General features: G+C 47.0%; 1 protein-coding gene across 6 annotated transcripts in view; it reads left to right on the top strand.

The window, feature by feature from the left end:
* LOC134945009 (ras guanine nucleotide exchange factor F-like) overlaps window positions 1–21,879 on the top strand; it is a 54,672-nt gene that overhangs the window by 24,750 nt on the left and 8,043 nt on the right. For 5 of the 6 annotated variants that reach the window (XM_063933991.1, XM_063933990.1, XM_063933989.1 and 2 more), the window contains 5 exons: window positions 5,333–5,412; window positions 10,849–10,927; window positions 17,309–17,349; window positions 17,443–17,563; window positions 20,063–20,249. In XM_063933991.1, the coding sequence (XP_063790061.1) occupies window positions 5,333–5,412; window positions 10,849–10,927; window positions 17,309–17,349; window positions 17,443–17,563; window positions 20,063–20,249 (508 nt within the window). The remainder of the gene's footprint in view (window positions 1–5,332; window positions 5,413–10,848; window positions 10,928–17,308; window positions 17,350–17,442; window positions 17,564–20,062; window positions 20,250–21,879) is intronic. The other variant, XM_063933993.1, reaches the window with a different exon arrangement.

The raw sequence follows: 21,879 nt of genomic DNA, 5'->3' as shown, positions 1-21,879 counted from the left end.
AATATGTATTTTTCTCTGTGATTTTAGTCACTATATCTCTCCTGTATCTCTGCTTGTGCTGACTACACTGCACAGGGGTTTAGGTAAGAGGTATTGTGCTGCTGACAATTGTACGGTGTTACCTGATACTGCAAGTTATATCATGTCTGCTTCTGAGGGTAACGGTTCTGGGGCTGAACACACTGCCGGTGTTGCTGAAGCCACAGATCTCTATGAGGAGACTATAGCAGCTGTGGGCTCTGGTTCTGGGGGCTCCTTGCCCCCCAGTGGGTCTGTGGCAATGGGGGTACATAATGACCCACCGTGGGCTACTTTCTCCACGCTTCTACATACGCTAGTTACTAAACTAACACCCCCTATGGGACCTCCTATGCCGGTGCAACCGTATGTGGTCCCCACAGCTAACCCGCCGTGGGCGGATAATTTGTCTGCTCAATTGAAGAAGTTGAACCAGTCCTTGACTTCTAAAAAGTCTGACCCTCGCTCGCCTAAGACCAAGGGGTCCTCTTAGCGAGCTCTTATCTCCTCACAATCCACTGCTGTCACTGACACCTCATCTGATGAAGATGGTGCTTACACTGACCCCACAGATTCTGACACAGATACGGCTGATGGGCAGGGTAGTTCACATGTGGATGTTCCTGATCTTTTGGAGGCTATTAAGTTAATTTTACAGATTACGGATGATCCCGAGCCATCCGCCCCTCCTAAGAAACCAGATAGGTTCAAGCGTCAGTAGGTGGTTAAACAGGTTTTACCTCACTCTGACCACCTAGTGGATATACGTCAGGAACCCTGGGGAAACCTGGGTAAGAAGTTTGTGCCTCAAAAGAAGATGCTGGCTCGCTATCCCCTCGCGCCAGAGCTGTCTAAAAATTGGGAAACGCCTCCTCCAGTAGACTCGCATGTGGCTAGGATGGTGGTTTCCTCAGCTCTACCTGTCACTACCGTCACGTCTCTAAAAGAGCCTACGGATAAACGTGTGGAGGGTTGTCTGAAAGCGATTTACCCCCTCACGGGTGCTGCACAAAGGCCCACTATTGCAGCAACATGGGCTGCAGAGGCTATTGAAGCATGGGCCCTAGAGTTAGAAGCTGAAATCTCTTCTGACCATGCTAGACCATGCTTGTCATATATTGTCACAGCTTCTCACTATATTAAAGAGGCGGCTTCTGATGCCGGTATCCTAGTTGCCAAGGCCTCTACTAAATCAGTCCTGGCTCGCCGGATATTGTGGCTGAGATCCTGGTCTGTGGATCTGGACTCTAGAAAAACCCTGGATGTACTCTGTTTGGGGAGGACTTACATAAGATAGTGGCTGATTTGGCTACTGCCAAAACTGCCTGTCTGCCAAGTACCGCTCCTTCTGTGTCGAAGGCTAAAGGTACTTCCTTTCTCCCCTTGCGTCCTTCAGGTAAAGCAAAAGGTCAGGCGTACAACAAGTAGGCCCGCACTTCCAAACCTGGTAAGCCGAAGATCAAAAGGGCCTGAGCTGCCCGTCAGCCAGCTTCCAAGACCGATAAGCCTGCCGCATGACGGGGCGGGCCTCCACCTGGGGGATCTCAGGGTGGGGGGTCGGCTTCTAGGGTATACCCAGGAATGATTGAAGACCACTTCAGATGCCTGGGTACGGGAAGTCGTCACTCGAGGTTACGCCATAGCCTTCAAAAACCGACCCCCTCATCGATTTTGCTGGACAGACAAAGACAAACACTCTACATTCGGTGGTACAGACCCTCCTGGATACAGGAGTCGTAGTACAGGTGCCTCTTGCTCAGAGGGGCCGGGGGTACTATTCTCCGCTGTTTTAGGTCCCGAAACCGAATGGGTCCTCCCGGCCCATTCTCAACCCCAAGGCATTGAACAGGTTTGTGAAAGTTTCCAAGTTCCGTATGGAAACCCTTCGCTCTATAGTTCTGGCCTTGGAACCTAGGGACTACATGGTCTCCCTGGACATATAGGATGCTTACCTGCATATTCCTATATCAGTGTCACATCAGCAATACCTGAGGTTTGCGATTGGCAACCTCCATTACCAGTTTCGGACGTTACTTTTTGGTTTAACTCCGGCTGCGCGAGTCTTCACCAAAGTTATGGCGGTGCTGACGGTGGTACTCCGCCGTCAAGGGGTCAGGATACTGCCGTATCTGGACGACTTGTTAATCCTGGCAAATTCCCCAGAACTTCTCCTACGTCATCTGGATATGACTGTCCAGTTTCTACAAACCCACGGGTGGCTCATCAACTGGAAGAAATCCTCCCTGGTCCCTGCTCAGAGCATGGTGCACCTGGTAGCGCTATTGGACACTCACAACCAGCGGTTGTTCTTGTCTCGGGAGAAAGTCCTGAAGCTTCAGGACAGGATTCGTTGCTTCCTTTCTCGTCCGCAAGTGTTGATGCATTCGGCGATGCAGGTGCTGGGCCTCATGGTGTCAGCATTCGACATGGTGGAGTATGCTCAATTCCATTCTCGCCCCCTCCAGAGGCTGATTCTAGCCAAGTGGGACGGCCTGCCTCACCGGATCAGGTCTCGCATGATCTCATTGAATCCGGAGGTCCGTCTGTCGCTGCACTGGTGGCTCCAGGACCAACGATTGTGCAGGGACCGTCCCTTCTGGATATCTGACTGGGTCCTGTTGACGACAGATGCCAGTCTAAGAGGTTGGGGCGCGGTGATGGAGCAACACTCCCTTCAGGGTCGGTGGACCAAGGAGGAATCTCTCCTCTCGATCAACATTCTGGAATTGCGAGCGGTCTTCAATGCGTTGAACCTGACCCAGCATTTAATTCAGAACCGTCCTGTTCAAGTACAGTTGGACAACGCCACCACAGTGGCTTACATAAATCATCAAGGCGGCACTCGATGCCGTTTGGCAATGAAGGAAGTCTCACGGATTCTACATTGGGTGGAACACCATCTACCGGCCATATCGGCAATATTCATTCCGGGAGTCCTGAATTGGGAAGTGGACTTTCTCAGTCGTCAGGACGTACATGCCGGAGAGTGGGGCTTCCATCCAGAAGTGTTTCAACTCCTAGTGGAAAAGTGGGGCCTTGCAGACGTAGATCTGATGGCGTCTGGACACAATCACAAGGTTCCGGTCTTCGGAGCAAGGACAAGGGATCCTCAAGCAGCATTCGTGGATGCGCTGGCGGTGCCGTGGACGTTTCGGCTGCCGTACGTGTTCCCTCTGGTGTCACTCCTGCCCAGGGTAATTTGGAATTTCAAGCAAGAAAGAGGAATTCTGCTTCTCATAGCTCCAGCGTGGCCCAGACGGCACTGGTTCTCCGACCTGCAGGGCCTATCGTCAGAGCGTCCAATTCTACTTCCACAACGCCCAGACCTCCTCGTTCAGGGCCCCTGTGTCTACCAGGACCTAGCCCGGTTGTCTTTGACGGCGTGGCTCTTGAAGCTTCCGTCTTGAGGGCTAAAGGGTTTTCTGAGGCGGTCATTAAAACTATGTTGCGGGCGGGAAACCGGCTTCTGCTCGGATTTACTATAGGGTCTTGTATTCTTACTTTGTTTGGGGCGCATCTAACCATTATGACGCTTCCAAGTTTAGTATAGCCAAGCTGTTGGCCTTTCTTCAGCAGGGCCTGGACTTAGGGCTGCGTCTGGCCTCCCTCAAGGTTCAAATATCTGCCTTGTCGGTGTGGTTTCAGAGAAAGATTGCGACCTTAACTGATGTGCATACCTTTACTCAGGGCGTGTTGCGTATCCAACCTCCCTATGTCCTGCCTGTGGCTCCTTGGGACTTGTCGGTGGTTTTGGAGGCGTTACAAGAATCTCCGTTTGAACTTCTTGGTTCAGCTGATCTTAAGTGGCTTTCCCTTTAAGGTGGTGTTTCTGCTGGCTATTGCTTCAGCTAGAAGAGTGTCTGATTTGGGTGCCTTGTCTAGTAGTTCCTCATATCTGATATTTCACCGTAACCGGGTGGTTCTTAGGACTCGTCCCGGATATTTACCTAAGGTGGTTTCTTCGTTCCACCTTTAACCAGGAGATTTTGGTTCCGGCACTTGTTTCTCCTGATCTGTCTCCCAAAGAGCGGTCTTTGGATGTGGTACGGGCTCTCCGTATCTATGTGAAGAGAACTGCTTCTTTGGATTTCACAAACGGGGCTGGCCTGCTCGCAAGCAAACTTTGGCCAGATGGATTAGAATGGTGATTGCACGTGCTTCTGTGAGGGCTGGTCTATCAGCTCCTGCTCACATTATGGCCCATTCTACTCGGTCTGTTGGACCTTCTTGGGCGGCCCGCCGTGGTGCGACCCTTGAAAAATTGTGTAAGGCGGCTACGTGGTCCTCTGTGAACACGTTCATAAGGTTCTATGCCTTCGATACTGCCGCTTCCCAGGATGCTTCCTTTGGACGCCGGGTTCTTGTGCCCACTACAGTGCGCCCCCTCCCATAAGGAACTGCTTTAGGACATCCCCTATGTCTTTCCTTGTGGAGCCCAGTGTACACCGCAGCAGAAAACGAGTTTTATGGTAAGAACTTACCTTTGTTAAAACTCTTTCTGCGAGGTACACTGGGCTCCACAAGGCGCCCACCCTGAAGCACTTAGCTTCTTTGGGTTGGTATGGCATTAGCCGCTGACACTTCTCCTGTCGTGAGAGTGTGGTGTATGTGGCTACTAACCTTTGTCGTCTCTTTTCCTGCTACTGCATTGGGCTGGTTAACTAAAAACTGAGCTCCTGTGCAGGGAAGCGGGGTTATAGTGGAGGCGGCGCTATGCATTCTGGGAACAGTCAAAGCTTTTGAGCCTGTTGGTGCCTCGGATCAAGATCCTACTCTACACCCCTATGTCTTTCCTTGTGGAGCCCAGTGTACCTCGCAGAAAGAGTTTTAACAAAGTTAGTTCTTACCATAAAACTCATTATACATGTTTTATATCCTCAGACTCTACTTGTATAATATAACAAGTAGAGCCTGAGGAAAGTAATAAGGCTAGTTGTGGGTCCATACTGCACATAGCTGTTATATGACCATGGTGTCTGGGAAGTACATGTTGGTACTCTTTTATTCTGGACTTTCCCAGATTGGAGCGTGCCAAGCATTTTCCACAAATAGAGCTTTATAAGCTGCTGTGTCCTCATTTACACCAGAAAAGAAATGTAGAAGTTGGTGAATTGGGGCCTGCGGGGAGTATGAAAGATACAATCTAGGTATACTCTGGGTTAGACATTCACTATGCAATTCATAGTAAACAGTTTTGCAGACCTTTTGCATCCTTTTGTGAAGTCTTGTGTTGGCTAACCAGAATGTTACACTCCTCAAAAGTGGAATAGTTTGCTCTCCGTACCTCCACTCATTGATTCTATTCTTGTTGTAGCCGTCGGCCAATGGGAGCAGCTTCCAAGCAGCAGACAAGCTCCGGATAAGCTGGAAGGACACTCCATGGTAGCTCATGAGGTGAATAGATCGTTCTTTATGTGATATGAATAGTTCTTTAGGAGGAAAGTATGTTGCAGGGTGTTAAGTATTATCACTAAGCAAGATCTGATTAGTATCCAGTAACCAATTCATGATCAATATTGTCTATGAATCAGGAATAAAATGTTTTAAAGATACAACTGTATTAAAATTATATTCAGACTCTACTCGCCGAGAACAATTGGACACAATCTGATACTTTTAGATGATGCCTATAACATGAAGAATTGCAATCCTTTGTAGTGTTTCTGTTTGCTGTTCTTTTAACTTTTTCTTTTTTAGAACTATAGCTGGAATGTCTCTTTTTTTCAGAAGTTCCAAAAACATTATTGGGGTTTATTTACTTAATAATAATAATAATAATAATAATATTAATATTATTATTATTATTATTATTTTTCAGTTTATATTAGATTTAGGGTGGGATCCAATAACAGTCGATCCATTTTTGGTGGGTGAAAACGGCCGGATTTTTAAACCTAAGCTCCTAATGGGGGATGCAACCCCGTTACTCCAGTCTTCTTTAGGTACCTATGGAGTTGGGCAAGTTTTTGAGGGGCTGCTCTGAAGCACTTGTTGTAGATTAGTTTAAATACTTCAGGATCGCAGATTGTTCCTCAATTTTGAAAAGTCACACCTAATTCGTTGTCAGCACCTTCTCCAGTGAGTGTTCTTGCCGAAGTCCAAGCACTGGTTCAGTAGACCTTGGTAATGACAGTACTGTCAGTGCCTTGTCTGACAATCTTCTTGAGCATGAAGCTGTTGGGCCCGATGGTCTCTATTTGCGGGAATTCCAGTGGGAAATTCTCCAAAATTGGACAGCATTCCTCTTGTCTCAGTTTCTCGTTCTGTCAGACAACGCTCTTCAATCTCTCCATTGGTTGCTGGTTTCCAATCATCTCCAGGGACAATCCTTTGTCACACCGCATTGGGTCTTTGTGACCATGGACGCAATTCTCTTAGGATTAAGTGCTGTTCGGCTCCAGGGCCTTTGGTTACTGCCAGTAATGGCTCTGTCGACAATGTGCTCTAGCCTTTCTGGCTCTCTTTGAAGCCAAGTCTGTCCTGGACGGCCAGCCAGTTCGTATTCAGTCTGAAAAACGCCACGGCAGTGGTATGTGTAAATCATCAAGGAGGCACAAAGAGCATTACAGCAATGGCAGAGGCAGCCCGAACTCTTTCCTGAGCAGAGGAATTTGTTCCAGCACTCTCAGCGGTATTCATACCGGAAGTGGAAAATTGGGAAGCAGACTTCCTCAACAGAACCATTTTTCTCCCAGGGGAGTGATCTCTCAATCCAGAGGTCTTACAACAGTTAGTTTGGAAGTGGGGCCTTCCGCAGGTGGATCTCATTGCCTCTTGGCACAAATTCAAGGTTCCACAGTTTGTTGCAAGATCTAAAGACCCGCTAGCTTTTGCAGTGGATGCCATGACAATTTTAGGGGGCTTTCATCTAGCATATCTCTTTCCTCTGACCCCAATATTGACTCGGGTACTGAAGCGCATCAAGGATAAACAGGTGACTGTAATCCTACTGGATTCAGACTGGCCACGCAGGTCATGATACACCAATATTCTCAAAATGTGGGCAGGTCCTGAGTGGAATTTTCCACTTCATCCAGAACTGCTACAACAAGGTCCATTTCTACACGAGGACCTTCCTCGGTTGGCTTTGACGGCCTGACTTTTGAAACTGAGATTTTGAAAGCTAAAGGTTTCTCAGTCTCGGTAGTCCACACTATGCTGGAAACCGGTTTCTTCACGCAACTACCACAGACTATGGAAATGCCTAGTCTTGTGGTGTGAATAGAGACGGGTTCATACATCCCAGTTAAACCTCTCTCATTTTTTTGGGCCTTCCTTCAGGGGAGTTTGGAAGTCGGTTTAAAACTTTGCTCTTTGAAAGTAAAAATTTTGGCCCCATCAATATATTTCCAGTAGCATGTAGCCCTACATCCAGAGGCTCAAACCTTTTTACAGGGTTTGATGCATATTCTACGCATTTCGTCAGCTGTTAGGACCAGCTTAAGATCACACGGTGCTATCGGTTCTCAAACAGGTTTCATTTGAGCCTTTGGATTCAGCGGATTTTCAGTTTGTTACATGGAAGCTGGTCTTCCTTATGGCTAGTTCCTCTTTACCAAGTTGGGTGCTTTGTCTTCCTTATGGCTAGTGCTGTGTTTCCGTGTTGGGGGCTTTGTTTTGAAAGCTGCCTTTTCTTCTCTTCCATGGTGATTGAGTAGTTCTCCGTACGGTTCCTACATTCCAGCCAAAAGTGGTTTCTGCTCTCCACTTAAACCAGGAAATTGTCTTTCTGGTTTTTCCTTCAGTGACTTCCTGAGACCGGGATGATCTGGCTCTACTAAACATAGTTTGAGCCCTGCAGATTTACTTGAACAAGACTTCTGTCTGCCACACGGAATCTCTGCTTGTTAAAAGCAGACCATTACGCGTTGGATCCACTCGGTCATCACTCAAGCCTATATTAGTGCAGGACGACAGCACTAATATAGACTTCCTTGGCAGCGCGACATGGGGCTTCGCGGAACAGGTCTGTTGTGCGGCTACCTGGTCCTCTGTCCACACATTTTCACTGTTTTTATGCTTTTGCCTTTAGCAACACCCACTTTCAGTATACAGTTCTCCGGTAAGGCTGCCTGAGAGTTCCATCCTCTGGGGGCTGCTGTTGCAAACTTTGGTAAATAAGGTTGTATTATTCTGCCTGTCCTTCCAGAGTTACTGCTGATGTAATTGGGGATGGTTGTAACCAGGGGTAAGTTTATTGGATCTGCCACTAGAGAGTAAATATAAAACTTTGCTTTCCCTGCCACGTTAGGTGAGTTTACTGTAACTCGTACCATTTGTATTGTAGGTCTTCTGTACTTTGTTTTGGCTAATGGCATATTTCAGCTTTTGTCACATAATCAAGCTCTGCAAAATCTGTCATTCAGTTTCTTATAGGCCCTACACACTGGGCGATAACACTGAAAGATATGAACGATCTCGTTCATTATTGAATATCGTACATATCTTTCAGTGTGTATGCACCAACAATGAACGATGGCGGCCCAGCGCTTGTTCATCGTTGGGGCCGGTTCGTTTATGCATGCATGTCGATATGAACAATCTCGTCCATAATAGCATGCAGGGCTATGGGGCCAGGTGGCGGAGGAGTGAAGAAACTTCACTGCCCTCGTCACCCCCCACACCCCGCTGCCAGGTCATCCGTCGGCCGTATCGGCTGTCGGGCACCTCGGCGGCCAGTCAGCCTGTGTGTAGGGCCCATCAGTGTCTGACGTCTGAGAACTGCTAATGATGATTGGAATTACATGGCTGCTTTTTAATCTAATCCCTAACAAAAATAGTAATTTATCTCAAGCTTGTGTGATCCCTAGTGACCATAACAGTTCTTTATAAGTATAACTTAGAAATGTTACTATGACAGGCTGAGTTGGGCCACCAGGTGGCTGTAATGCAGAAAGTAATTTTGATAGTGGATGTGGCACCAGGTGCTGGTGATGTTAGAAGTTGCCTTGTCCTTTCCTGCAGCCTTCATATCATACAGTTTATGCCTGTAGCAGATTTCTTTGTTACAGGTTACTGTAGCAGAGAAGATTGAGCAATAGATGGGAAATTCCACCCCTGGAAGTACTTGTGTATATCACACAAGTCCTAGGTAGACATTCTTTAACTGATTGTAAAAATAGCACAAATGTGTTTGTGTGTGGCTTTTTTTTTTTTTTTTTTTACTTAATTGAATTACAACTAATATGATATACAGCACAGCTGGCGACCATAATACAAATAGTCAATCAAGACTACACAAATTTAAGTGCATATAGTTAATAGTAGTATTTTCCCTGTTTGTCCACTAAGGGGCACAGAAGAGAAGCTACGCTGGGTTATAGGTGGTGAGGGAGCAAGCATGCACCAAAGAAGTTAACTTTGTCTACCCAGCATGCTCAGTCTACCTCTCCCCAATACCCAGCTCCCTGGACTGGGCCCGCTAGTTTTCCTTTGGTGCTGGCAGAAGCGGGCACCATTTCAAGGGGGGCAGCTCCCCCCAGGTTACTTATTTCTTTTATCTATTTGAGCAGCAGTACAGGCGTCCAGTGGATGCCCATGCCGCCGCTCCGACACCCAGCGATGGCGGCATCAACACCTGCGACTGTATCAGAGACTTCTGCCGTGGGGGACCCCATACAGGGCAGCTTGGTTTAATATGAGCCAGGAGATAGTGGTTCCTGCCTTTGCAGGGGGTTCTTCTGAGGCAACTTTCCTGAATGTTGTCTGGGCTCTCCGTATTTACGTGGGTAGCACTCTGGAAATCAGAAGGTCGGATTCCCTGTTCGTCCTCTATGATTCTCACAAACGGGGCTGGCCGGCGTTCAAGGAGACCTTGGCCAGATGGCACGGTTTCACTATTCGCCAGGCGAAGCTCTCTGTTCCTGCAGGGATTACAGTGCACTCCACTCATTTAGTGGGTGCCTCTTGGGCTGCTAGCCGTGGTGTCTCTGTGGAACAACTCTGCAAGGTGGCCACTTGGTCTTCTGTCCAGACTTTCATCAGGTTTTATGCCTTTGACACTTTTGCATCGGCTGACACAGCCTTTGGGCGTAATGTCCTCCACGCAGTCCGAGCGGGAGTCACCCATGAGGGGACAGCTTTAGGATATGCCAGCGTAGCTTTTCTCCTGTGCCCCGTAGTGGACAAAGAGGGAAAGTGGGATTTATGATCTTACCTTAATAAATCCTTTTCCTGGAGTCCATAGGGGGCACAGGACACCCTCCCTGACACACCTGACTTGCAGGATCCTTTCCTATACTAGTGAGTATGTGGCCGGTTATTTGATGTGTCTGGTTTTGTGTATGTGTTGGTCTTCCTTCCTTTCTCTTCATTTTCCGCTCCTATCTTGGGCTTGTTAAACCAAACTGGCGGGATTTAGGGGAGAGGAAGGCTGGGCGGGGTAGAAAACCTCTTTGGTGCCTGCTCCCTCACCGCCTGTAACCCAGCGTAGCTTCTTTCCTGTGCCCCCCTATGGACTCTAGGAAAAGGATTTATCAAGGTAAGACCATAAATCCTATTTTTGTATTGTTTAAAACATGTTCTAAATGTGTGCTCCTCCCTTTCTGTCTTGTACAACCTGCTAACAAATACTAATGAATAATAATAGCTGTACCATAGGTACTTTCATGCAGACATGTAAAAAGGTGAAAGAAATGATATGGCTACCATACTGTAAATGTTCTGTTTTAATGCTAGTTGTGTTTAATAAATAAAAACAATTCTCATTTAATGTAGTTATGAGCTATTTCTTCACAAACTGAATTAATTCTTTCTTTTGTAGGCTGCTCATAATCAGAATATATGTAGGAATATATTATTTTGTAGCTAAATATTTCTTGTGCATTGCAGGGTGTCCTGTATGTGTTCGGAGGAATGGTGGATTTTGGGGCAAACAGACAGGATACTCCGTTGTGGATGTATGGCATCGGTAAGTGATCTAATTTCTCTTATACTAATCTGTAATGTGTGATACAGGCACTAAGATGATATGTTTGGTTTAGATGTTGACAGTGGAAGGAATCCCCTATAATGATCTGTAAATTGGTTTTCTCTTACGTCCTAGAGGATGCTGGGGACTCCGTAAGGACCATGGGATAGACGGGCCCCGCAGGAGACATGGGCACTTTAAGAAAGACTTTAGGTCTGGGTGTGCATTGGCTCCTCCCTCTATGCCCCTCCTCCAGACCTCAGTTTGATACTGTGCCCAGTGGAGACTGGGTGCTTTTCAGAGAGCTCACCTGAGCTTTCTGACAGAAAGTATATTTGTTAGGTTTTTTATTTTCAGGGAGCCTGCTGGCAACAGACTCCCTGCATCGAGGGACTGAGGGGAGAGAAGCAGACCTACTTCTGTGAGTTTCAAGGCTCTGCTTCTTAGGCTACTGGACACCATTGGCTCCAGAGGGAGTCAGAACACAGGTCTCACCCTGGAGTTCGTCCCGGAGCCGCGCCGCCGTCCTCCTCACAGAGCCGGAAGATAGAAGCCGGGTGAGTATGAGAAGAAAAGAAGACTTCAGAGGCGGCAGAAGACTTCATGATCTTCATTGAGGTAACGCACAGCGGTGAAGCTGTGCGCCATTGCTCCCATACACTTCACACACGGCAGTCACTGTAAGGGTGCAGGGCGCAGGGGGGGCGCCCTGGGCAGCATATAAACCTCTTTTCTGGCAAAAATAGTATATATACAGCTGACCACTGTGTGTGTGCGTGTGTGTGTGTGTGTGTGTGTGTGTGTGTGTGTGTGTGTGTGTGTATGTATATATATATATATATATATATATATATATATAAGCCCCCGCCAGTTTTCAGTATATTTGAGTGGGACAGAAGCCCGCCGCCGAGGGGGCGGGGCTTCTCCATCAGCACTCACCAGCGCCATTTTCTCCACAGCACAGCTGAGAGGAAGCTCTCCGGACTCTCCCCTGCTTATACCACGGTTAAAGAGGGTTTTAAAGAAGGGGGGGGGGCACATAATTAGGCGCATATATACATTTATACACAGCGCTACTGGGTCAACATATGTTTATTGTGTTTTTTCCTGGGTCATATAGCGCTGGGGTGTGTGCTGGCATACTCTCTCTCTGTCTCTCCAAAGGGCCTTGTGGGGGAACTGTCTTCAGATAAGAGGATTCCCTGAGTGTGTGGTGTGTCGGTACGCGTGTGTCGACATGTCTGAGGTAAAAGGCTCTACTAGGGAGGAGGGGGAACAAATAAATGTGGTGTCTCCGTCGACAACGCCGACACCTGACTGGATGGATATGTGGAATGTTTTAAGTGCTAATGTAAATTTATTGCACAAAAGATGAGAAGGAACAGCCAGGGAGTCAACCCATGTCTGTCCCTATGTCGCAGGGGCCCTCAGGGTCTCAAATGCGCCCACTATCCCAAATAATAGTCACAGATACCGACACAGATTCTGACTCCAGTGTCGACTACGATGATGCAAAGTTACAGCCAAAATTAACTAAAAGTATTCAATATATGATCATTGTAATAAAAGATGATTTGCATATCAAACCCCCTGTCCCTGACACAAGGGTACACATGTATAGGGTAAAGAAACCTGAGGTAAACTTTCCCCCATCTCATGAACAAGTTATTGAAAAGGCTTGGAAATCTCCAGCCAAGAAACTGCAGATTCCCAAAAATGGATTCTTTCCCGACTAAGGACAGGATACGGTGAGAATCTTCTCCAAGAGGGAAAAAAGCTTGGACACGCTTATCCAAAAAAGGTAGCGCTGCCATTATGGCTACCCTCAGGGATCCTGCTGATCGCAGACAGCAGGCTACCTGGAAGTCCATTTACACAATCTTGTACCTTACTCAACCCGGCGTTAGTGTCGGCTTGAGTTTTAGCGCTGTAGCAGCAAGGATAGGTACCTTATCGACGGAAATTAATAACCTGGATAAGGATACCGTTTTATAGACCCTGGGTCATATTAAAGATGCTGTCTTATATATGAGAAATGCTCAAAGAGACATTGGCCTACTGAGTTCTAGAAATCAACGCTATGTCGATTTGTGCTAGACGAGTCCTATGGACCCGGCAATGGATAGAAGGCATATGGAGGTTTTACCTTACAAGGGTGAGGAATTGGTTGGGGAAGGTCTCTCGGACCTGGTCTCCACAACTACTGCAACTGAATAAAATTTTTGCCATGTATTTCCTCACAGCCTAAGGAAGCACCACATTATCACATGCGGTCCTTTCGGTTATATAGAAACAAGAGAGTACGAAGATAGTCTTTTCTTGCCAGAGGTAAGGTCAGGGAAAACAAGCTGCCAACCACAGCTAGTTCCCAGGAGCAGAAGTCCTCCCCGGCCTCTATAAAATCCACAGCGTGATGCAGGAACTCCGCTGAGGGAGTCCGCCACAGGGGGGGCACGTCTTCGACTGGTCAGCCACATCTGGGTTCACTCACAGGTGGATCCCGGGGCAATACAAATTATTTCCCAGGATTACAAGCTGGAATTCGAACAAGTCTCTCCTCGCCGGTTTCTCAAATCGGCCTTAACAGCTTCTCCCTCAGAAAGGGAGCTACTGTTAAATGCAATTCACAAAGTGTATCATTAACAGGTGATGGTCAAAGTTCCCCTACTTCTACATGAGAAGGGGTAGTAAATCAACCTTGTTAGTCGTCCCGAAACCGGACGGTTCGGTCAGACCCGTTTTACATTTAAAATCCTTGAACCTATACTTGAAAAGGTTCAAGTTCAAGGTGCAATCGCTCGGAGCGGTCATCGCCAGCCTAGAAAGGGGGAGATTTTATGGTATCCCTGGACATAAAGGATGCATACCTTCATGTTCCCATATATCCACCTCATCAGGCGTACCTAAGATTTGCGGTACAGGTTGTCATTACCAGGGCTTTCCACCGAGGATTTTCACCAAGGTAATGGCGGAAATGATGGTGCTCCTGCGCAAGCAGGATGTCGCAATTATCCCGTACTTGGACGATCTCCTCATAAAAGCGAGATCAAGAGAGTAGTTACTAAACAGCGTATCACTTTCACTGAAGGTGTTACAGCAACACAGCTGTTTTCTCAATATCCCGAGGTCGCAGTTGATTCCTACAACTGGTCTGACTTTCTTGGGCATGATTCTGGATACGGTTCAGAAAAGGGTTTATCTTCAGATAGAAAAGGCTCAGGAACTCATGACTCTGGTCAGGAACCTATTGAAGCCAAAACAGATGTCCGTGCATTACTGCACTCGAGTCCTGGAAAAGATGGTGGCGTCATACAAAGCCTTCCAATGGGACCTACTGGCAAGTGGTCCGAATCACATCTACAGATTCATCAGTTGATCGCCCTGTCCCCCAGGGCCAGGGTATCTCTCCTGTGATGGTGCTCACCTTCTAGGGGGCCGCAGGTTCGGCATTCAGGACTGGATTCTGGTGACCACGGACGCGAGCCTCCGAGGTTGGGGAGCAGTCACATAGGGGAAAAAACTTCCAGGGTCTTGGGTCAAGTCAAGAGACTTGTCGTCACATCAATGTCCTGGAGCTGAGGGCCATATACACCACACCGCCTTTCGTCAATCGGAGACCTTGCTTCGCGACTTACCAATTCTGATCCAATCAGACAACATCACCGCAGTGGCTCATGTAAACCGCCAGGGTGGCACAAGGAGCGGAGTGGCAAGAAGCCACCAGGATTCTTCGCTGGGCGAAAAATCATGTAAGCGCACTGTCAGCAGTGTTCATTCCAGGAGTGGACAACTGGGAAGCAGACTTCCTCAGCAGACACGACCTGCATCCAGGAGTGGGGACTTCATCAGGAAGTCTTCACACAGATTGCAAGTCAGTAGGGACTGCCCCAAATAGACATGAGGACGTCCCGCCTCAACAAAAAGCTGAAAAGGTACCCTCAGACGGTAGCTGTGGACGCCCTAGTGACACCGTGGGTGTTCCAGTCGGTCTATGTGTTTCCTCCTCTTCCTCTCATCCCAAAGGTGTTGAGAATAATAAGAAAAAGAGGAGTGCAGACAATTCTCATTGTTCCAGATTGGCCACGAAGGGCCTGATATCCGGATCTGCAGGAGATGCTCACAGAAGATCAGTGGCATCTTCCTCTAAGACAGGACCTGTTGCAACAGGGGCCCTGTCTGTTCCAAGACTTACCGCGGCTGCGTTTGACGGCATGGAGGTTGAACGCCGGATCCTAGCGGAAAAAGGCATTCCGGATGAGGTCATTCCTACGCTGATAAAGGCTAAGAAAGACGTGACAACTAAACATTATCACCGTATATGGGGAAAATATGTTTCTTGGTGTGAGGCCAGGAATACTCCTACGGAAGAATTCCATCTGGGCCGTTTTCCTTCACTTCCTACAAACTGGAGTGAATTTGGGCCTAGAATTAGGCTTCATTAAGGTTCAGATTTCGGCCTTATCCAATTTCTTTAAAAAAGAATTGGCTTCTCTCCCAGAAGTACAGACTTTTGTGAAGGGAGTGCTGCATATACAGCCTCCTTTTGTACCTCCGGTGGCGCCTTGGGACCTTAACGTGGTGTTGAGTTTCCTTAAGGCGCACTGTTTTGAACCACTTAAAATGGTGGAGTGAAAATATCTCACTTGAAAGGTGGTCATGTTGTTAGCCTTTGCTTCGGCTGGGCGAGTGTCGGAATTGGCGGCTTTGTCTCCTAAAAAGCCCCTATCTGGTTTTCCATATGGATAGAGCGGAATTGCGGACCCGTCCTCAATTCTTGCCTAAGGTGGTGTCATCTTTTCATATGAACCAACCTATTGTGGTGCCTGTGGCTACGCGTGACTTGGAGGATTCCGAGTCCCTTGATGTAATCAGGGTTTTAAAAAATTTACGTAGCCAGAACGGCTAGAGTCATAAAAAACAGAAGCACTGTTTGTCCTGTATGCAGCCAACAAGGTTGGTGCTCCTGCTTCAAAGCAGACTATTGCTTACTGGATCTGTAACACGATTCAGCGAGCGTGAAACGGCTGGATTGCCGTTACCTAAATTGGTCAAGGCCCATTCCACTAGGAAGGTGGGCTCTTCTTGGGCGGCTGCCCGAGGGGTCTCGGCACTACAGCTGTGCCGAGTGGCTACTTTGTCGGGTTCAAACACCTTGCAAGGTTTTATAAGTTTGATACCCTGGTTTAGGAGGACCTCCTGTTTGCTCAATCGGTGCTGCAGTCAGCCGCACTATCCCTCCCGTTTTTGGAGCTTTGGTATAAACTCCATGGTCCTTACGGAGTCCCCAGCATCCTCTAGGACGTAAGAGAAAATAAGATTTTAAACCTACCGGTAAATCTTTTTCTCGTAGTCCGTAGAGGATGCTGGGCGCCCGTCCCAAGTGCGGACTACTACTGCAAGACTTGTATATAGTTTTGCTTACATAAGGGTTATGTTATAGTTTTCATCGGTCTTGGACTGATGCAATGTTGTTTTCATACTGTTAACTGGGTAGTATATCACAAGTTATACGTGTGATTGGTGTGGCTGGTATGAATCTTGCCCTTGGATTAACAAAAATCCTTTCCTCTTACTGTCCGTCTCCTCTGGGCACAGTTTCTCTAACTGAGGTCTGGAGGAGGGGCATAGAGGAAGGAGCCAGTGCACAGCCAGATCTAAAGTCTTTCTTAAAGTGCCCATGTCTCCTGCGGAGCCCGTCTATCCCATGGTCCTTACGGAGTCCCCAGCATCCTCTACGGACTACGAGAAAAAGATTTACCGGTAGGTTTAAAATCTTATTATTTATTGGGAGATTGATTGTAAAGCTGCCTAGGATGATGCTTATTAATTAGTGAGGCAGTGGGTGATTCTGAGCCTCTTGTTCTTAGCCCAGAGGAAGCCGGGGTACTTGTACTCGAAGCTCACGGTTATCAGGCGTTGTATCTAAACATAATATTTACAAATTGTTATACTTTCTAAATATGACATTATTATAATATGCTAAATAGTCCCTATATTACTGCACTGATTTTACAATTCCAAAGATAAAATCTTGCTACGGATTAAATAATTTAGTTTAAAAAGAACCCCCTTAGAAGTGTGCCAGTCACATGCAGGCAGCGGAGGCTGTCTCTTTCTCTTTGTCGGAGGACAACACATAGATTAGAACATTACTGAGGTACATGTTGCCGGTCACATTTTTGTTTTTGTGAATATGGGTCAAGCCAATAAAATGAAATGCCTGCCTCTGGCATGTGTGAGTGACTTACTGACTTAAACATCATTTATGTCTGTAGGTCTGTTTACTGTGTTTGGAAACTTATTAAAGAATAACAGAATATTGTGTGCCAAGTGAATTAGGGAATTCTACATATTATATATTCTTATCTTGTTATTTATCAGAGACAAGAAAGTGGTATGAATTCAAGCCTCTTGAAGGACAGGTGATTATATATATTTTTCTGGACTATATGGTGCAGTTCCTGGGGGGCGGGGTAAGAGATTGACAGATTTGTTTGTTACTGTCTGTGTTTCAGAAGACCAGGCCAACAAACCGGAAGGGTCACAGTGCAGTCGTATACCAGTCTGGCATGTTCATCTACGGAGGCTACTTTGATATTGAGGGGGCAGTGGAAGAATTCTGGGTGTTTTATTTTGGTAATATTGCTGAATACTTATTGTGTGTAAAATGAAGGCACTGTACCCACATTTTCTCTCTCTCTCTCTCCAATCACTTTTATAACCATTAATGTATTTTTTTTATTATATCTATATATCTATGGACCTATTGCAAATAGAAATGAAGCAAATCAACATATCTGGCCAAAAACACCCAGTTATTTCATCACGTAAATCATTTACTGTGTAGGAGCAACAATTTTCCACATATTTGCCCTTTATGCAGGTTGAGCTGCAATGTCCTGCTCTTATGTATTCTTGAAATGTTTGCTTTCAAACTGTAGAGTAATATTTTATTTTTTGACAGGAATGTATTGTTGGGAACTTTGTTGATAATAACATAAAGCAAATGAGATGTGTGTGTGTGTGTGTGTGTGTGTGTGTGTGTGTGTGTGTGTGTGTGTATGTGTATGTGTATGTACATGTGTATGTGTATGTATGTGTGTGTGCGTGTGTCTATATATATATATATATATATATATATATATATATATATATATCTTAGATGTCTTCTTGACACCGAATCGAAAATATTTGTCTGAGAGTAGGAGCTAAATGTGGGTTGCCCACCATCCATGTTTATATAGAGGTTGAGACTTACCAGAATCAGACACGAGAAAGATGTACAAGTATATTGACTTCTGACACAGTATAAATTGAACAATGGTTTCCAGATGATTCCTATGCACGGATAGAATTTAGAATGGTGGAATATGATCATTTATATAGCGCTCTATCTCCAATAGGACTCAAGGTGCTTAATAGGTAGTAAGAACATGGGCCCTCATTCCGAGATGTTCGCTCGTTGCCGATTTTCGCTATGCTGCGATTTGTTGCAAATTGCACATGCGCAAGGCACGCAGGGCGCATGCGCTTAGTTATTTAACTAAAAACGTAGCAGTTTTGCTGTGGATCCTGCGGCGCTTTTCAGTCGCACTGCAGATCGTTGAATGATTGACAGGAAAGGGGCGTTTCTGGGAGGTAACTGAGCGTTTTCCGGGAGTGTGCTAAAAAACGCAGGCGTGTCAAAGAATTATTTAGTAGCAATTCTGCTAATCTTTCGTTCGCTATTCTGCTAAGCTAAGATGCGCTTCCAGAGAGCGGCGGCCTAGCGTGTGCAATGCTGCTAAAAGCAGCTAGCGAGCGATCAACTCGGAATGAGGGCCATGATACAGAGATTAGCACTGAACTGAACATGAGAAGGAAGGGTTAGTTTTGGATTAAAAACGGTAACCATGTTAAGATAATACAGAGGTGATGCAGCCATTTTGGGTTATCAGATGCAGGATTTTTCATCCTACCCACAATCCCCACAATTTTCATCCATATGTGGCAGCCATTTCAGGTACATTAAATAAGTAGCATGGCGATTACACTAGTAGTAGTAGTTTATGGTAGAAATGTCCCCTGTAGGACTGAGACCGGTCCTGGTGTTCAGCCCTCTCACTTTGAGAGGTGGTCCTGGTGTACTCTGCTGGAGGGGAAGGTCCGGTTTTGGTGCTCTCAGGGAGAGCTGAGGGCAGCTGTGGAGGTTGGGTGCTGATCGGAAGGGTCACTGGTAACACGAGAGGCAGCCATGGTCAGCAACTGTTGGCTGCAGCTGTGGCCAGAAGAGCAGCTCACACACTCGAGAGCTGTCCCGTGCAGCCTCCTCAGGACCCCGATGGTCAGTAGAGCAGGGGCAATGCTGGACCAACAAGTGAGAACTGATACTCCCTGCAGAGATGCCAGAGTAGGGGCCTGTGGAAGCAGTAAAGGGAGGCAGGGGTTTTCCTGGCTGGAAGGCCCCACTCAGGCAGGCTTTATAGGAGCTTCATCTCTCGGGTTCTTGTTGCGGCGGGTTCAGTGCCGCTCTCCGGTCCCGTTGGTTGTGGGAGGTCTTAGCCAGGCTTTCTGCTTGTGGCTTCTTCCAGTAAGCGGCTTGACCCAGCTACACATTGCCGCCAGCCGCCAGCCACCCCCCACCATGCACGGTGAGGCACAGACCACAGTGGCCCATACAAGGCATTGCAGATACTTGTAGGTGGGTGAGGATGATGCCATGCAGGCGACTCTAGATGATCTCGGGGGCCCAGTCGATTGGAAATTCTGGTTCTCTGAGTGGAGAACTCGCCAAGTGTGACTGTATCTAAAGTACATCTATAGTCAACTTGAAAAACATTAACAGAACGATGGTCACAACTATTTAGTAAAGATTTTGCATTTAGCATGTAGGTGACAATATAAAGAACTCTGTAGTATTTAGCATCTGTTCCTCCCAGTTATCAGGAAGGTGGGGACTTTTACCATCTGTAAGACATTGTATACCTGCCCTTCTCTGCTCATGGGCCAGTTCTTAAGACCCCAGCAAGTCTAGTTTTTGGAACTGCTGGGCGATGCAGTATAAGGAGCTACTGAGCTGCTGTTGTCTTCTGGGTGGAGTTTATTAACAGCAAGAAGTCCTATATTTATTTATTTTCTTGTTCCCCAATATATCAGATACACAGAAATGGTCGGCACTTAGTCCCCGCACACGTGGCCTTGGACCAGGCCCTCGCTATGGCCACTCCAGTGTCACATACAATGCTGCAATGTACCTGTTTGGGGGACTAAAGAATATGGCAGAACAGAATGATTTCTGGAGATTTGACTTCCGAAGACACAACTGGTCCAACATCAAAACCAGGCAAGTCCAGTAGCTGGAATAATTGGATAATCCAGAGGTTCTCAAACGTGGTCCTTATGGCATCCCAACAGTCCAGGTTTTAAGTAAATCCATGCTTGGCACAGGTGACTTAATTAGTACCTGAGTCAGTTTGATTAACCATCTGAGCCATGGCTTTACGTAAAACCTGGACCGTTGGGGTGCTTTGAGGATGACGTTTGGGAATCTGTGGGATAATCTGTTAAATACCCTAGAGGAGGAAACGCCATGTGAGCACCAATCAGGTGGATGGGGAAGGGGATACCAGGATTAATACCTGGTGTCTGTTTCTAACATACTATAGTATGTTCATGTTTGTTTATTGCCCTCCCTAGACCTCCTAAAGTTAATCTGCACCTATATTTGTGGGTTTGTGCATTCTCAAAAATGTAAAGTGAGGAAATCACAAAAAAAAATATTCTTGCATACTTTACAACCTCCTTTGTTAAATTGGATGTTGTATAGAAGATCTACAATGTCTAGTTCGACAATGTTTAGGTCAACCCCATATGGTCAACTTTGACAAAAGGTCGACCTATGAAAGGTCAACACAGGAAAAGGTCGACCAGTAACAAAAGGTCAACACAAAAAAGGTTAACACATCTTTCTCTGACGTCCTAGTGGATGCTGGGGACTCCGTAAGGACCATGGGGAATAGACAGGCTCCGCAGGAGACTGGGCACTCTATAGAAAGATTTAGGACTATCTGGTGTGCACTGGCTCCTCCCCCTATGACCCTCCTCCAAGCCTCAGTTAGATTTCTGTGCCCGGCTGAGCTGGATGCACACTAGGGGCTCTCCTGAGCTCCTAGCAGAAAGTATAGTTTAGGTTTTTTATTTTCAGTGAGACCTGCTGGCAACAGGCTCACTGCAACGAGGGACTAAGGGGAGAAGAAGCGAACCTACCTAAGTGGTGGTAGCTTGGGCTTCTTAGGCTACTGGACACCATTAGCTCCAGAGGGATCGAACACAGGACCCGACCTCGTCGTCCGTTCCCGGAGCCGCGCCGCCGTCCCCCTTACAGAGCCAGAAACAAGAAGGTGGTCCGGAAAATCGGCGGCTGAAGACTTCTGTCTTCTCCAAGGTAGCGCACAGCACTGCAGCTGTGCACCATTGCTCCTCATGCACACCACACACTGCGGTCGCTGATGGGTGCAGGGCGCTGGGGGGGGGGGTGCCCTGAGCAGCAATAATAACACCTTGGCTGGCAAAACTAACACCATATATAGCTCCAGAGGCTATATAGGTGTATATTAACCCCTGCCAGAAACGATAAAATAGCGGGAGAAAGCCCGCCGAAAAAGGGGCGGAGCCAACTCCCTCAGCACACTGGCGCCATTATTCCCTCACAGTTCCGCTGGAAGGAAGCTCCCTGGCTCTCCCCTGCAGTCCTGCACTACAGAAAGGGTAAAAAAGAGAGGGGGGGCACAATTTAGGCGCAGTATATATATTTATATAGGCAGCTATAGGGGAAAACACTCTGTATAGAGATATCCCTGTGTTATATAGCGCCCTGGTGTGTGCTGGCATACTCTCCCTCTGTCTCCCCAAAGGGCTTTGTGGGGTCCTGTCCTCTGTAAGAGCATTCGCTGTGTGTCGGTTCTGCTGTGTGT

Source organism: Pseudophryne corroboree, chromosome 7, assembly GCF_028390025.1.
Source record: "Pseudophryne corroboree isolate aPseCor3 chromosome 7, aPseCor3.hap2, whole genome shotgun sequence".
Classification (NCBI taxonomy): domain Eukaryota; kingdom Metazoa; phylum Chordata; class Amphibia; order Anura; family Myobatrachidae; genus Pseudophryne; species Pseudophryne corroboree.
The sequence above is the reverse complement of the archived record's forward strand: the minus strand, read 5'-3'. Positions and strand labels throughout refer to the sequence as shown.